This window comes from Aedes aegypti, chromosome 1, assembly GCF_002204515.2.
Source record: "Aedes aegypti strain LVP_AGWG chromosome 1, AaegL5.0 Primary Assembly, whole genome shotgun sequence".
Classification (NCBI taxonomy): Eukaryota; Metazoa; Arthropoda; class Insecta; order Diptera; family Culicidae; genus Aedes; species Aedes aegypti.
In genome coordinates this window covers 236,100,125-236,118,786 of record NC_035107.1, presented here as the reverse complement: position 1 = coordinate 236,118,786, position 18,662 = coordinate 236,100,125, and the positions used below count along the sequence as shown (strand labels likewise).

The window sequence follows — 18,662 nt, the reverse complement described above, 5'->3', positions numbered from 1 at the left end:
TGTAACAAATTTGATCCGTTCCAACAAATCTGAAGGCTATTCTACTGGTCTTGCTCTTCTAGACATAGAAAAAGCATTCGACAGTGTTTGGCATGAAGGTTTGATTGTAAAATTAAAAAACTTTAATTTTCCAACATACATTGTTAGAATAATTCAAAGTTATCTGTCAAATCGTACACTTCAGGTTAATTATCAGAGCTCCAGATCTGAAAGACTTCCTGTAAGAGCTGGTGTTCCTCAAGGCAGCATTTTGGGACCAATGTTATACAATATTTTCACATCTGACTTACCTGAGTTACCTCAGGGATGTCAAAAATCTTTGTTTGCGGATGACACAGGCCTCTCCGCCAAAGGACGAAGCCTGCGTGTCATCTGTAGTCGATTGCAAAAAAGTTTGGATATTTTTTCTTCATACTTGCAAAAATGGAAGATTTCTCCTAATGCTTCCAAAACTCAACTAATAATATTCCCACATAAACCAAAAGCTCTTTATTTGAAACCTTCAAGTAGACATGTTGTCACGATGAGAGGGGTTCCAATAAATTGGTCAGATGAAGTTAAGTATCTAGGGCTCATGCTAGATAAGAATTTAACTTTCAAAAATCACATTGAGGGCATTCAAGCCAAATGTAACAAATATGTAAAATGTCTCTATCCCCTTATTAATAGAAAATCAAAACTTTGTCTTAAGAACAAGCTTTTGATATTCATACAAATTTTCAGGCCAGCCATGTTGTATGCTGTACCAATATGGACTAGCTGTTGTAATACCAGGAAGAAAGCTCTGCAGAGAATTCAAAATAAAATTTTGAAAATGATTCTGAGGCTTCCTCCCTGGTATAGTACCAATGAGTTACATAGAATATCCAATGTTGAAACATTGGAACAAATGTCAAATAAAATAACAATAATTTCAGGCAAAAATCGTCACAATCTTCTATTGCCACGATTAATGCGTTATATGTTTAGGTTAAGTTAGGTTAAGTATATTCAAAGCGTTTTTTTTTCTCTTATAAGCAGGTGAAATCAACTCACTTGTAAAAAATCTGAACTGCTACGGCAAATGAAATGTAATATGTTGTTAACAAAATGTTAATAAAATCTTAGATTTGTTTTACCAAATTAGGATGATCTTCTTCTTCTTTCTGGCGTTACGTCCCCACTGGGACAGAGCCTGCTTCTCAGCTTAGTGTTCTAATGAGCACTTCCACAGTTATTAACTGAGAGCTTACTATGCCAATGACCATTTTTGCATGTGTATATCGTGTGGCAGGTACGAAGATACTCTATGCCCTGGGAAGTCGAGCAAATTTCCAACCCGAAAAGATCCTCGACCGGTGGGATTCGAACCCACGACCCTCAGCTTGGTCTTGCTGAATAGCTGCGCGTTTACCGCTACGGCTATCTGGGCCCCTCATTTAGGATGATAGTGTTGTCTAATAACACAGAACATGTTTGGAATGATACTAATAAAAAAATTAAAAAAAAAAAAACGCTGCGATACAATATCAATGACAAATGAAATCATGGCTATTTCGCGACGCTCATTTAAGGTTTGAATATCGATAAGCATGCATCGAGCCTCGTATGATGGCAGTGGAAACGTTGTCCAGCCTAATTTGCGTAAGGCATATAAAAGAAATTGCTTCTGTACTGATTCGATTCTATCACCATGTGTTTTTATATGCGGAGACCACACAATACTTTATATAAATAAGATAAAATAAAAACTTTAGCGGAATTCGCAATTATAAATACGCCGGCCACACATGATTGCACACATGTTCAGTGTAAATTTCGGTATATGGATAAAAAAAATGATTTTCATCGAGCTTCATGTCAATTTTTCACAAACTTTTGTAAAACTTTAGCTTTCACCGAATTTTTGACAGTTATGTAGAAACCACTGTTGTTCCACAGAGAAATCTGTTGAATCATATTTCACAGATTTTTCATTCATTCTATGTGTGTTGTTTGCTTTGTGCTACTCTTTTTTTTCATGAAGAAAAAATCAAAAGATTAGAAATTGAGTTGAAATATCTTCAATTTGCTAAATCAAAAACCGGGAGAATGTTGGCGATTGTACCGGGAAAACCGGGAAAAAAGCGAGAATTTCAAATTGGAAATTTGGTGGCCACCCTGTGATAAGTTTTGCATATTTTTTCTTCGAGAAGCTGTTCTACTCCCAAAGTTATCAAGAACGTCAAACTATATTATTACGAGAATTATCCACTATCCGAAATAAAAGTATTTTTTTAAAAAGTCATGGCTGAGGATCACTGATTTATACGATGCCATTTAGTTAAATATGTGTTCCATGGGTAATAAGAAACACCACACCCGAGCGACACACATGTTATAATTGAGTATTATCAACTTATATATGACTAGTTTTGGTCATATATCAGTTGATTATACGCAATTATAACATGTGTGTTGCTAGGGCAGTCATTCCATGAAAAAACGATCTAGTGGGTCACCGAATTCTGTGAAAATTTAATTTGCTATTTTGATCCTTATCCGAAATGAGGATACACGAATTTTTGGATTTTTTTTATTAGGGTGAAATCGCGATTTCACGAAATTTTTATTTTGAAAAATTATAACTTTTGAACCGCTTGATCCATTTTCAATTTTTTTGGACGAAATGAAAGCTAAAAATTTTGACTTAAAAAAATATAAAATTTTACAAAAATTGTTTTTTTGCATGCAAAAAATAAAAAGTTTTATCGTGTTTTAAAGGCCTCGGGACAAAAAAGGCTATTGCTGTTCTTATTTTTTCTTGGAAGTTAAGAAAATTTTACGTTCACTCTCAAACTTTCAGCGATGTATGTTTTTAGTTTTGAAGATATATTTTTTTGAAAATAAAAAATCAGTCATTTTTCATCGGCACACACTGTAGGTCTAAGCGCATTAGATTTTTTATTTTCAAAAAACTTTTTAATAGCTCAACCGATTTACAATCTTTTTTTATGGAATGAAGGCTTAAGATTTCATCTTTTCAAAAATATATGAAACTCTGAAAAAAATGTTTTTACATGAAAAATTATAACAAATTCCTAAAAACTAGAAATTTTTATTTGTTTCATTTTATTTTGTTTTTTCGGAGTTTAATATATTTTTTCTGAAAAGCTGAAATCTTAAGCTTCCATAAAAAAATATTGGAAACCAGTTGGGCTGGTCAAAAGTGATGATTTTTTTAATATAAAAAATCTAATGCGCTGATACCTACAGGGGTCTTCCTTAGCCGAGTGGTAAGACAATTCCAGGTCCATACGATATACGAATGTGAAAATGGCAATGGCAATGTTCACCTGCGAAACAGAGAACGACGGAAAATTACCCTATCTGGATTTGCTGGTAATCAGGACTGAAAATGGGGATATCAAAACTGACTGGTACTCTAAACCCATGGCATCTGGAAGATTATTAAACTTTTTTTCGTTCCACCCACTGGGCCAAAAACTTGCTGTAGCAACCAATTTCATCGATAGAGTCAGGACACTTAGCACCATCAAAACTGAAGAGCAGAAGAACGAAGTAATAACAACAATACTAAGGCGCAACGACTATCCCCTTCACTTGATCAACCGAATGCTTCGACAATCACCACAGCGCAGAGAGATTGAGTCTGTAACCACGTATCGATCCATTGTGAATGTCCACGAATTGAGCCAACAAATCAAACGTATCTTGCACAGTACGATACCATCAATCGGTATAAAACCTAGAAATGATAAAATGGTTAAATCTTTGTATAAAACTGCAAAAGATTCAGTTTCACCGCTAGAAAAAAGCAATATTGTTTACAACATCAACTGCAAAGAGTGTCGATGTCGTTATGTGGGAATGACGACCAACACCCTAAAAACTAGAATGTATGGACACCAAACCCATATCAACAAACTTAAGAAAATTCTCGAAAATGATGTTGAGTATGAGGATATCTCCATACAAGATTTGAGAGAGAAAACAGCTTTAATGGATCATTGCATCGCCAACAAACACTGGTTTGATGTTGTTAATCCGCAGATCATGGACCATACCTACAAAACAGCATGTCTACCAATACTGGAGATGTGTCATATTAGAACGACCCCACATACAGTCAATCGTCGTACGGACACTGACGGCCTTAGTACGGTTTATAGTTTTCTTCTCTCCTCAATCCAACGTCTACAAACACAAATAACACCACCTACTGCACACAGATCCCAAAATGGACCACAAATAACTACACAACAGAGCTAACCGAGAGAAAACTTTTCTCAGAGCAGTTATCTGTAGTAGGCTTATCACCGAGCGCCATACCCAAATCCCAGCGTAGAAATAACAGTTTAAACCCCCAAAACTAAAACTCTACCGAATAGAAAAAAAAAACAGCCAAACGGTATTAAATGAACGTAAGTGCGATAGCTATGAAATGTACCTCAGGTGCTATGACTAATTCCACTCTCCATGTAGAGGTTTACGAGTGGAACAGAATTGACCCTTTCAAGACCCGATGTTTTCATGTTTGTAAAAAACTTGTTTAAATTGTTGTTTTAAATCGAGTAAGTCAAATGTAAATGAGTATCTTTTGTAATTTTTCAATCAAAATGAATAAAATTTTAGGCTCTGAAGAAGGTCCCAACAAGGACCGAAACGTTGGCGAAGATTCTAAAATAATCAACGCAAAGGTTCTCTAGACTGAATAGCCGAAAAATGCCCTTGAACAATATAACCAGTCGAACCAACTACGAAAATGGCAACTTTGGCATAGAAAGCTCTCAGTTAATAACTGCGGAAGTGCTCATAAGAACACTACGCTGAGAAGCAGGCTTTGTCCCAGCGAGGATGTAATGCCAAGAAGAAGAAGAAGAAGAAGAAGAACCTACAGATAAAAAACGACTGTTTTTTTTATTTTCAAAGGTATCTCAAGAACTAAAAAACACATCTCTGAAAGTATGCCAGTAAACGTAAAGTTTTCTGAACTTTCAAGAAAAAATGAGAATCGCTTTAACCCCTTTTGTCCCCAAGGCCTTCAAAATTCGAAAAAACTGATATTTTTGGATTTTTTTAATGTTAAGACCGATTTTGTGAAATTTTGTATTTTTCTTGAAAAGTCAAAATCTTCAGCTTCCATTCCGTCCAAGAAAATTGAAAATCGGTCAAGCGCACAGTGGTTCCAGCTACATAGGGGGCGGTCATAAATACGAAAGTCGGTGAATTAGTCCTAAATTCTTGCAATTTGATATGTACTTGTGTTCTACATGCAAAGTATTTCCTCTTCTAAGAGGGGGAGGTACTAAGGTTTTCACCCCCTCCCCCTCCACTAATTGGCTTAAGCGATATCAACATGATTTCAGCTTTATTCACTCACATATACCAGAAGAGTGAACAAATTCGGAGAAGTTGTACAATTAAGGCTTTCTACGTGTATTTTTCAGCAGCCTACTATGATTTTACATTTAAAACTCAAAAATAAGATACTTGACAGCTATTATTTGTTGTTAATCAAGTTATGTTTTGATAAACTGTACACACGACACTTAAGCGGTTACCACCAATCAGGTCGCAAACGGTCACAGCTGCATTTATGTTCAAAATGTAATATAACTATATAGGTAAGTTTCATAGAAGAATGCATGGAATGATTCGGAGGGAAAATATTTTTTCGGCTAAGTGAATGTTTCTAGAATGTTGGTTTTTTTTTTCGAATGTAAATTGTACAGCAGCGATGATGTTTCCAAACAAAATATGCAAATTTGAATTTTATTTTTTTTAGAGATCGGTTAAAACCTTATTGAAAACCAGTGCCATTGATAACGTACTTGTAAAGTATCGTTAATATTTTGGACAGTGTAATGAAAGTGTTGAAAATATTGAAATTTTTATGATTGTTATCTCCACTCAACTCACATAACTTAAATGACCCATATCGGAACGAAGAAACAAGAATTCAGCAAAAACAATTATGGAACCTTGTTCTATGAGTATTTAATATGAAACCCCTGAAAAAATATCACAATTTCGTTGAAGTTGAATTTTTGAATTTATGACCTATGGGGGAACCTCTGTAAAGCGGTTCAAAAGTCATATACAGTCAACTCTCCCTTACTCGATATTGAAGGGACCATCGAATTAGGGAGGTATCGAGTTACAGAACACAAAACCAATGCAACTGCGATCCAATGGACCAACGAGTTAGCCATGAAAACCAACTTTCACTATGGTTCTCTAACTCGATATCGAGATACAGAATATCGAGTAAGGGAGAGATAACTGTATTTTTTGAATAAAAATTTTGCAAAATCGCGGTTTTTGTGGTCACCCTAATTCGGAAATAGTCACCCTAATCAAAAAATCCAAAAACACGTGTATCCTTATTTTGGATAAGGAACAAAATAGCAAATTTCACGGAATTCGGTGACCCACTAGATCGGTTTTTCATGGAATGGCTGACAAAACATTTATCAATAAATGGACTTTTTCGCAAACTGTTTAGGCGCCGTCCACAAATTGCGTAACGCTCTAGAGAGTGGGGGAGTCGACTTAAACGAAGCTTGTTGAATATCAAATGTTTCTAAACTGAAAACTAGTCCTAGTAAGTAAAAGTAGATTTCTCCAAAGTTTTTCTCTATTTACCTAAACTCCTTCTTTGTTGGACCTATTGGTAACCTCATGAATAGTCAACCGAATCTTAATCTTTTTACATTCTTTAGAAGTCAATTAAGTTGTTTTAACACTGTTTACACAACACATAGTTTTGATTTAGTTATTTAACAACTGTCCAAAAACACGAACTTTTCATGAAAATAAAACAAAAAAAATATTTAAAATATTTAAAATATTTTTGACGGAGATTACGCATCGATTTAGATAATGTACATCTTGTTTAGATTATTTGAAGGTTTCACAAAGCATTCCGGGGCAAGTGAGAATCCGGGGTACGTGGGACCTTCCGTCATAGATCATTTAGAAAAAGTTTTTCAAGAGGGTATTCTTCCAGAATGTTGGAGATACAATGTAAGGATTGTGTCTAGTACAAAAATTATTGTTATTTTTATAAACATGAGCTCGAAGTTACAGTTATCAATCCTGGGCCACTTTCAACTTGCGTGATAAATTGTGAGACGTTTCACGTCTTGCATTGGCTCGTACTAATCACCATCGGTAAGCTACAATTTTAAGAATTATTACAAGCTGCCTACGATAAACAGGCATTTTGGTTTCATTTCATATGAAATCTTATATGGTCTAACTTACCCCAACATATTTTTATATCCTGGGGTAAGTGAGACAAGCACACAAATCAACACGTTTTAAACATTTTCGTAGAAAGTAGCACTAACATTTTCAAACAAATGATGTTTATCATAAAAGATCAATCTCAAATTACGTAATTGTTTAGCAGGGAGCGAAAATGTTTATTTTTCCTAAATATTTTTTAAAGATGATTTTTAGTAGAAAGGGGAAAAATTAGGAACTAATACTAGTTTTGATTTCAGACAAATCTGATGTTCTACTAACTTTTGATAAATTAATTTTGAAGATAATGCTGAGAGCTTCAAAATTGGTTAGAAAATAACAAAGTTATGAAGATTTCACTGTAGATCATATTTTATAACTTGTAAATTCACCATTCAGTCCCTTGCACCATTTCTAAACACTTTATTTTTTGGCTCATACTTTGAGGTTTCTCTTTTCATGTGAAATGAATTCAGAAGAGCACACGATTTTTTTGTTTTGAGAACTTTCGAGAAATAAGCTGCGTCCTACTGTGCACCGGTAAGGTAAAAGATTTGTTTTAGGCAACTGATTTTAAATGTGTTATAACTAAAAATTGTTAAACATTTTGACATTAGTTTGTTCCGCAAAATTGTAGCTAATAGGCCATAGCTTTATTATGCGGTATTTATTTCTCTTCAACTATTATAGTAAATATTGATTATTCCACTAAGGCCCCACCCTACTCTACTTAAATCTATTCCATTTCAACTGCATTTATAAATACTGCTTTGCAAAAGCGAAAGTAACGATCAGTACTCAAGCACTTAAGTCCCACTGCAACACATGAAAAGTCCTCAACTGTTTGCTGAACCAACATAAATCGTCTTTTGCCATCTGGCGTAAATGCTTCTCCAATTTCCACACGAATTTGCCACAACAAACACTCACATACCATACGGTGAACGAACAAATGACTCAATGCATTATTTCGTCTTTATCTTTCCGCTCATTTCCACAGAAAAGTCACCGAACGCGTGATGCCGACGAGCCGTGCTACCACTACGCTTCGGAGATGGATCCGGCCCAGTTGAGTCCCAAGCGAAAGCGTTCCTCATCGCAGCTCTCGACAGCAACCACAACTTACGTGACACAGCTGGGGCCAGGCGGTGGCGGAGGCTCATCCAGCTTTACGGCCCTTAGCGGAGACTGCCCTGGAGGAGATTGCCTTAAGCTGGGGGGAGGCGGCACCAGAAAAAATCACAAGAATGGACATTACGAGCTTGTCGACATCAATTCCATGTCCAAAACCACAACTTCTTTCGTGGGCAACGGTGGAGGTACGAACGGAGCTGGACTCGATGAGGACCATATGGACCCGGGTGGCCAGCGGGAGTCACCGGGAGCTACCGGAGGCATAAAACGCAACTCCACCATCCACTACAAGCTGGCCTCGACGACGGAGCTTTGGTCCTCGGCCAATAACGTTTTCAATCAACAGCAGAAACCACAAACGGCAAATCAATCGGGCGGCTTGAGGCGTACCAATACCATTAGTAACTCAATTACGTCGTCGACCGCCACGGCATCGGCCTCGGCAGTGGCGGCCGGGCGAAATATCCGGATCCACCAGAAGTCACTTTCGTCGCGAATTTTGTCCATGAAGCGCGAGAACAAAACGACCCAAACGCTCAGCATCGTGGTCGGAGGCTTCATCGCGTGCTGGCTGCCCTTCTTCATCCATTACATCATTACGCCGTTCCTGCCAGAAGAGCTGGCTGCACCCAAACTGGGGGAGTTTTTCACATGGCTCGGCTGGATCAACAGCGCCATCAATCCGTTCATCTACGCGTTCTACAGCGTGGACTTCCGGGCGGCCTTCTGGCGCTTGACGTTGCGGCGCTTTTTCCGCAACAGCGAGAAGGCACCCTTTGCCAACATTCACAACATGTCCATGCGGAGATAAGCTCCGACCGCATCCAATTTCCTATAATAGCCGATCCACCCTCTCTCCATCCACAGTTCAAATGACACCTTGTTGCTTGTATAAGCGGAACCTCCGAATCAGAGCCCGGGCAGGTTGAAAAGTGAACGACAAATTTGCAGTTTCTGTCTCGTGTGGCTGGGAAAGTGCGATTTGAGATGTGGTTTCACACGGATGATTCCGCTTCTATTGTCAACACATTATGGGATTACGTACGGATAATATGCTTCGTATGTGAGCGCGATAATGGGCGTTTTGTCTCTGACCTATTGTTATTGGAAAAATGTGATTGTACATTCTGATAAAACGTGTGCTGTACCATTGTGAATCTGAGTAGGTGAATATTCAGTTGGTTATGTTAAAGAACTAAAGAACAGATTTTAATAACTTACCGACTTATTTAATTTACTTTTGGTGATGCTAGATCCTTCAAGACATGCCCCCTAAAGTTACGCCAAAAAACTTGGTCATCTTGGTTTTCGATCGTTCGACACTTCCCAGATCAGACTCCACTTGGTCAAACAATCTAGCTCATTGCGCTCATCTCCGTTTTGTACTGTTTAAGTTTAAGTGACTTTCTGGATACTGGGATCACCGGAGAGTTGCGCAAGCTCGTGGTTCATTATCCTGCTCCATACGCTGTTTTAAATACTTCTCTAAAGGTTATTCTATGCTCACGTTGTTCAACGATTCATAGCGCTTGCAGGTCCTATCCGAACAATATCTATGTTTCATGCCCGTAGAGGACTACCGGTGCGTAGTAGACTTAGTAGTGTGATTAGGGGGTGTGGTATGTGCGATCCGCACCGGGCTTCAATTTCCTAGAGGTCCCAAAATTGCAGTGCCGATTTATCTGTGTATTAAAAATTCGACCTAGTTTGTAGGAAACTGACAATTTTTAAGATCCAAAAAAGAAAATGAGCATGTCAAGCATAAGTTGTGGAGGAAGCTTGGATCCCTGTAGGGGAAGAGGTGCTGAAATGAACACCTTAAGGATATCATCGAGGATCAAACGAGGAATTTGTATAGTTCTATCGCACAACATCGAAAATAGGGATGTTATCTATAGCAGCGACACGATTTCAGACTGAAATAGCTTAATTTTCACATATTTCTATCGCCAGCAAAACACGATGCTAATGTTCATTTTACTTGCACTATGTAGGTAAAATGAACAGCTGTTGGTGGTAAAATGAACATCATGCAAAAAACGTGAGCAAAACAAATATTTTTGAAAATTTTCATTGCACTCCCAAAAATATATCTATTGATGACTGTAACCCATTCAAAACGAAATCCAAACGTATCAGATTTGATATCTTATCAACATAATATTCACCTCACTGAAAACTCTCAAGACTCCCAAGCTAAAAGTTACGCCAGTTCTAGTTTTTAAACGTGGTTTTCTAAAATCTTAGTTTTCGTGGATATTTTCACTTCAATTCACCTCCATATCAACCCAAACCTTCTGCTTCTTCTTCTTTCTGGCATTACGTCCCCACTGGGACAGAACCTGCTTCTCAGCTTAGTGTTCTTATGAGCACTTCCACAGTTATTAACTGAGAGCTTACTGTGCCAATGACCATTTTAGCATGCGTATATCGTGTGGCAGGTACGAAGATACTCTATGCCCTGGGACATCGAGAAAATTTCTCTTACGAAAAGATCCTCGACCGGTGGGATTCGAACCAACGATCCTCAGCTTGGTCTTGCTGAATAGCTGCGCGTTTACCGCTACAGCTATCTTGGCCCCTCTGGTCTATGATCTGAATCGTCCGTGCGTGATAAAAAATCACTCAAATTTGTTTTTTCTCGGTAAAAGGCACGGTGTTCATTTTGCCACCACTTCCCCTATATCGCTGATCCAAGCCTCCTCCACATCTAGCGAATAAGGAGTCGTGGCCGTGGGTTCGATCCCCACCGGAGCACGTGGTTTCTTTTCACAGTTTAAATTTCAATTTGTACAAGTGACACGTGTTTCGTCGTGTACATGTAAACTTCCACGGCATAAAAAATTTACAAGGCAGGCTCTTTACTGATGTAAACATCAAGTTTGGTAGTAAACATGTGACGTCACTCCTATCGTACCATATACCATACGGACCACTAGATCAATTTTTTCGAAAATTTGTTCGAGGTGGATAGGAATGACGTCGTCAAGTAGCTGTCAGTTTTCGGAATATATCACCTTCTTAATTTAGTACCGTAAAACGGGGTAACTTTGATAGTTTTTTCGAAGAAAACTTGAATATTTTTGCATGCTGTTTCAAAGATTTACAATTTATATTTTTAAAACAAGTACTGGCATCCTAGCTAACGATTACAGTCGATAAATTGGCAAAAGATTCATTTTGAATGGATATATAATTTTTCATATAATCGAAAGTTGGTTTTCTGTTTTGGGGTAACTTTGATAATGGAGTATGATTCGAACAAAATTGAATGAATAACGAACATTTGTAGGGCATTGCATACCTCTAGGCGTTTAACGTTATATGGAAATTTCTGACTTAGATTACAAAAATGGTCCCAGTTTGTGAATATGCTTTTCGCTAAGAGATTTGAGACCGTATTCAAGTTCTATGATAACTAGGCTATCAAAGATAAGTGGCCAACTATTCAAAACTACATCAAATAGTGATCGTAGAACAGATTGTTTGTAAGCGTTTTAAAAATGCTAAAATTGTGTAATTTTTTTAAATTCGTATAAAAAGCCTAAAATGTTCTTGATTGAAATAAAAACCGCTCTTACATGAAGTGTCATACTAATATTCTTTAGTTTTGCATTCCTTTTGCTTAACTGATTAACAGAAATTATGATATTTCATTTAGTATGCAGTGGGTTACGCACTATCAAAGTTACCCGCATTATCAAAGTTACCCCGTTTTACGGTACCGTAATCCGGGGTATCATTGATCAGCGGGGTAACATTGATCGGAATGACCCATCTCATAAAAAGTTCGCATTATCATATATTGATGGAACATTTCCAAATCATGAATGGTGCTTCTCTTTCTTATATTCATCAGCTGATAAAAATGAAGATTTTTGCGAAAATTGCGTTTACCTCATGCGTAAATTTGGCAACTTTTCGAAACAATGATTTCAATGGTTAAGGATGACACTACCAAACATTCATGTCTCACATAAGTTATGTAAATGATATGAGCAAAGAAAATGCGGTTCTTGCTAAAAACGGCATCGCCGAAAACGATTCCGTTGTCAAAACTCTCATAAGTATGTTCAATTAGGCAACATTACCGAATTACTGTTAAGAATGTATCTTTCCCTTAGGAAATTGCCTACCTTTAGGCGTATTCCGTGGTTCAAGATGTTTTTAATTTTAAAATAACTCAAAGATTAAATGAGTTGTAAGCATTTGGCCTTCATATTCGGCTTCAGGGGCCATGATTTTAGTAGGTAACGACATTTTCAATATTACCGAACGTTGTTTACATAGGTGATCAATGTTACCCCATATCCGCTAAAAAAAAATCACTTAAAACATTTTTTTCAACATGCTTAAACCTTTCAAAAAACAAAATAAAGTATATAGTCACGAGCTATGGGTGGCAGTACTTGTTTTGAAAATATAAAATTTGCAACTATTGCATTTTCGAACCAAATATTTAAGAAATATTCAAAAAAATGATCAATGTTACCCCGGATTACGGTACACCGTGGTAAACTTCAAAACATCAAAACCTTATAACAGCATGATTCCTTAGGCGGGGATTGTCGGGAGTTGACCATTGATTAGGTAACGGTGCAATTATACTAAGTTTGTCGACTCAGTGTTGTTTCACTTTCATTCGTTAACAACGCAGTCGAGATGGTGTTATTCATGCTAGCGAACCGGTTTCGCTTTCCGCTATCATTGCGTTTGGGCCTTAAGTCAAAGATTTCCCTTAATTGCGCCACTGATGGCAATGATATGTTGAAATTATTTTAGGAAGTATTTTGATGATTCACCGACGGGTTTCACGGAATGACTCTTCCATGAAATTTATTGCAAATTGAAATTCCTTTAAGTATTATTTAATAAATCATCGAAAAATACCTACAACAAATCATCCAAAGCCAAACCTCAAATTTTCAAGAGCACGAATCTGGAGAACCGAACACCCGTTTGAGCTGAAAACTTAATCGATTGGTCACACCCAGCTAGTGACCAACCGATTATATTTTCAGCCTAAAAGGATTTTTGGTTCTCCAGATTCGTGCTCTTGAAAATTTGAGGTTTGGCTTTGATTCATCTTCACCTTAAATAATTCCTCAGGATATTTCATTACAAACTTCTTTTTGTTATTTATATGAAATTGTGTCATGGATGTTATCAACTTTTTTCATGTTAATCGTATGCAGAGATGCCTTAACTATTTCGTTGAAATAACGGGAAAATGCTTCCGATTTGATAAAAGAACTCATTCAGGAGTTTTGCAGAAGTTTCTGATAAGCAGTAAGTTTTCTTCAAATTAAACATTGACAACGAATTCAAGGAATTTTTTCAGCGCTTTCATGTATGAAATCTAAAGAATATTCTAAACAATACCAACAGGCTTGCAAGTCCTTCTCGAGCATTGTCCACGCCTCATGCCCATAGAGGACTACCGGTCTTATGAGTGAATCTTTCTTGACAGCATTTTCTTCTAGAGTCCCGACTAACATTGTTGTCAGCCGTCAACAAGGATCCGAGGTAGACGAACTTGTCCACCACCTCGAAGGTATCCCCGTCTATCGTAACACTGCTTCCTAGGTGGACCCTGTAGCGCTCAGTTCCGCCATCCAGCATGTACTTTGTTTTCGACTCATTCACCATTAGCCCGACTCTTGTTACTTCGCGTTTTAGGCGGGTGAACAAATCTGCCACCGTTTTAAATTTTGTCCCAATAATATCCATGTCGTACGCGAAGCAAACAAATTGTCCGGATCTCGTGAAAATCGTGCCTCGACTGTTAAGTCCGGCTCTCCGCATGACACCTTCAAGCGCAATATTGAACAACAGGCACGAAAGTCTGTCGCCCTGTCGTAGTCCCCGCCGAGACTCGAATGAACTGGAGTGTTCGCCCGAAATCTTCACGCAGTTTTGCACACCGTCCATCGTTGCTCCGATCAATCTTGTGAGCTTTCCGGGAAAGCTGTTGTCGTCCATGGTTTTCCATAGCTCTCCGCGGTCGATACTATCGTATGCCACCTTGAAATCGATGAACAAATGGTGCGTAGGGACCTGGTACTCACGGCATTTCTGGAGGATTTGCCGCACGGAAAAGATCTGGTCCGTTGTCGAGTGGCCGTCGATGAAATCTGCTTGATAACTTCCCACGAACTCGTTTGCTATAGATGATAGACGACGGAAAAGAATCTGGAATAGCACTTTTTTTTTTTTTTTTCTTTTCTTTTTTTTTTTTTTTTTTTTTTTTTTTTTTTTTTTTTTTTTTTTTTTTTTTTTTTTTTTTTTTTTTTTAAGGCACTTTGTGCTTGTGGCCACTACTGTTCCGGAATCAGTTTTATCTGTATCTTTCTTACCGATACAGTTCTATTTTTAACTAATCTATATTTACATCTGCTTTCACTCTCTTCCACTCATTTGCTCTCACACCGAGCAGGTAGGAGAGTGCTCTGCTGTTGGGCCAATCGATTTCCATAAGCCATAGTCCATTGCTCTTGCGGTGGTTCGTTTTTGCCGTGTTCCTGAGTCGTTTTGCCTACGAAGTGGGTCAATTTGTCTCAGTCACCATCTGATACTGACGGAGGATGGATGTGTTCCCCTATGCACGGTCCTCCGTGCGGCGTCTTCTGGTGGCTGGAAGGGTTATTTTTTGCAGGGGCTGGGAATTGAATCCATGACCTTCCGCTTATGAAGCGGAAGCGTAACCTCAAGGCTACGGACCCCCCTTAAATAGCACTTTATAGGCGGCGTTTAGAATGGTGATTGCACGATAATTTTCACACTCCGATACCATCTTTGCCAGCGGCCTTGTTGTTCTTGAGCTGTTGAATGGCATCCTTAAGTTCCCCCATCGTGGGAGCTGGTTGGTTTCCGCTGTCCGCTGTGCTGATGTAGCCATCGCCTTCGCTGTCCTGACCTTCTGTGCCTGTGTTCTCTACGCTATTCAGGTGTTCATCGTAGTGCTGCTACCACCTTTCGATCACCTCGCGTCCGTCCGTCAAGATGCTCCTATCCTTATCCCGGCACATATCAGGCTTCGTGCCGCGCCTTTGCGGGATGTGTTGAGCTTCTGATAGAACTTCCGCGTTTCTTGAGAACGGTACAGCAACTCCATCTCTTGGCATTCCACTACTTCCAGGCGGCGCTTTTTGTCCCGGAATAGGCGGGTTTGCTGTTTCCACTTCAGTCTATATCGTTCCACGTTTTGCTGCGTACCATGCTGCAGCATTGCAGCCCGCGCTGCATTCTTCTCCTCTAAAACCTCCTGGCACTCCTCGTCAAACCAATCGTTTCTTGAGCTCCGTTTCACATATCCTGGCTGCTTTGACTGTCCTCCAGCAGTCCTCAAGAGGGGCCCTATCGAGCTCGCCCTCATCCGGCAACGCTGCCTCAAGATGCTGCGCGTACGCATTGGCGACATCCGGTTGTTTCAGCCGCTCGAGATTGTACCGGGGCGGGCGTCGGTACCGTACATTGTTGATGACGGATAGTTTTGGGCGCAGTTTCACCATCACCAGGTAGTGGTCGGAGTCAATGTTAGCGCCACGATAGGTTCTGACGTCGGTTATGTCGGAGAAGTGCCGTCCATCGATCAAAACGTGGTCGATTTGCGATTCTGTCTGATGAGGTGATCTCCAGGTGTACCGACACGGGAGGCTGTGCTGGAAATAGGTTCTACGAATGGCCATGTTCTTAGAGGCGGAAAAATCTATGAGTCGTAGGCCGTTCTCGTTCGTCAGCCGGTGGGCGCTGAACTTTCCAATCGTAGGTCTGAACTCCGCACCAATGCTCCTGTCCAGCACACCTCCTGCAGCGCTACGATGTCGAAACCGCGGGTCTTCAATACATCGGAGAGTATGCGAGTACTTCCAATGAAGTTGAGAGATTTGAAGTCCCACGTACCGAGTTTCCAATCGCTAGTCCATTTTCGTCGCTGTGGTCTTTGCCGATTGTTCCGGTCCGTATTCTCTCGTTCCTGTGCTGATGTGTTTTTACGGTTGGCTTGCAGGGCCTGACACCAACCCCCTACATTTCGGGAGGACCATTCCCCCTACATGTTCGGAGGGCCATAATGCGCAGTTTAGCTTAGAGTCCTTCTCTGACACTCGGACGATGATCAGCCGACCCTGACATGGGGAACAGACGCTGTTATGAGCCGCTCCTAACATGGAGTACAGACGCTCCAGGTTTGCAAAAGCAAAAGCAAAAGCAAACCCCCCTTCCCTGTCAGCATACGACCAAAGTTCCCACCGGGGGTTGGTTACCCGATCTTCCCCAAGGTTACTCGTACCCCGGCCAGTACCACGAGGAGGTAGGGATATGAGTTGCTGGGCAAGAGGCTAAGGACCGCACGAAGGGGTCTATTTTATTCCTGCAGGTACGCTAGGTACCAATGGTACGCCATGCCCAGCCATTTACCGCGCAAATTTTGAACACGTATTTCAAAAATAATAAACAAAAATATATAAATATAAGACATTTTCTCTCCGTTTTAAACAGTTACGTAATTTGATATTGATATATTTTGATGAAAATTTGTTTGTTTGAATATTTCAGAGCGACTCTCTAGGATAATGTTTGAAACGTGTAAGAAAAGTTTTGATTCTAGTGCTTGTTTTTTGTTCCCTATGCAAGGTTTCCCCGGGGTACTTGGTGGTGCCATGAGTGTCCAAATCTATCCATGATTCATGATGAGCTATGGAGAAAAAAATATTGCATTGAGTGGATAAATTTTTAATCCCCATTCTGATCCACTATCGCGGTGATTCCGGGGAAAAGGCCATATCTTGATTGTTTCTGGACTGATCCTCATGCTCGTTGCACCAATCGCTTCAGCATTTCATCTTCTATCTCAGTGTGCAGAAAAATTTTGAATTTTTAAAAGATGTCTTTGCTTAAAACACGTCATAATTTTACCGCATGAGGCATGCTACCGGAAATCCGGATTATTACCGGTATCCGGTGGTCATACCTCATCTCCGTAGGAGCACGTCAACACTAGATTTGTTGATTCGTCCAGTACTTCTAAGAGATCTAAAATCGGTCAATGTTTGACAATGTTACAGCATTCAGAAGTTAGCCCAATTTTTGCCTGTTCCAGTTATTTTAACAAACCCCGATACCATTAAATATAAGGAATTCCTCAATGCAACCATTGGATGAAATATTCTTCTTACCGAAAACACATCTTTCATGGTTTATTGATCGTTACGTAATAAATCAATTCTGTAAAATCTTTAGAAAGCTAAAATATTGAATTGAAATTACATAATTTGCATATCAAACTCGTTAACCCAAAGCGAGTTTTTCCTATCTATTTTTATACGAAAAACAACAGCATGAACACAGAAGTTTTGATATGACCAAAACAAGACAAGATTGTCAAAATGTTCAACAAAGTTGCTTGTGTTGGTAGGAAGCATATTTATGTGGAAGAATGTTCATTATCATACATAAATTATGAACATAAATATGAACATCACCAGAAACTCTGGGCACTCCCACATTTGTGAATAATGAGATCATTCTCATTAATTGACATATTTTTCGAAATTGTAAATAAATAGATTCATACAATGAAGAACATGTTTTGATCATACAACGAAAATGAGGCCCTTGTGGAACCTGTGTTGGGTTAGGCCAGTTTAAAATTAGAAAATGTTTGAAAGTTTTCCATATTTTCTTTGCTAGTTTGGTGCACTGTTTTTTTTTAAATAGCTGAAAAAATCCAATTTCAAAACACTGTTTTTGTAGAAAAACGATGGCAAACTTTCATCAACAATATCAGATAGTTAAGAATACAAAGAAGAATTTAAAAAGAAAAATAATTTTCAACATGTTCGGACATTGGTTACCTGCACAACATATCCATAAGGCTAAATTTTTGCTTCGAAACTCGACTAAATCATTTGCATCAAAATTTGTGCAAAATTGAATTTCAGCAATTTTTTTTCTGGTCGATAACTTACTTTTATGTAGATTCAGCATCCGCAAATTAATTTACAACTGTCATCAACCTTATTAAATAAACGCTTATTGTTGTAGTTACAGCAAATCATTGAAGAACAGCTTCTTTGAACAGTAAATATCGCTCCCCGACACTCTCCGCGGTGATATTTGGCTCAAATACGCTACAAAGACTAAGGAAACGATTGAAGAAAATTCCGCTTGCTTAGGTTTGTATAAACGTTAGTTTATTTTAAAGCTGAGGGCCTCAAAATGTATGGAAAACAACATTTTTTTTTATATAATTTTGTTCTATGACTATGAATTAAAAAATCTCGAAAAATTATTCAAAC

The 18,662-nt window shown here is 38.8% G+C and overlaps 1 protein-coding gene across 1 annotated transcript in view; it reads left to right on the top strand.

Annotated features, from left to right (window-relative positions):
* The window catches only part of LOC5564696 (octopamine receptor), a 307,231-nt gene extending 297,647 nt beyond the window's left edge, over positions 1-9,584 (top strand). Inside the window, exon 7 of the mRNA XM_021837305.1 lies at positions 8,231-9,584. Coding sequence (XP_021692997.1) covers positions 8,231-9,175 — 945 coding nt within the window. The 3' untranslated portion in view covers positions 9,176-9,584. The remainder of the gene's footprint in view (positions 1-8,230) is intronic.
* Positions 9,585-18,662: the final 9,078 nt, after the last annotated feature.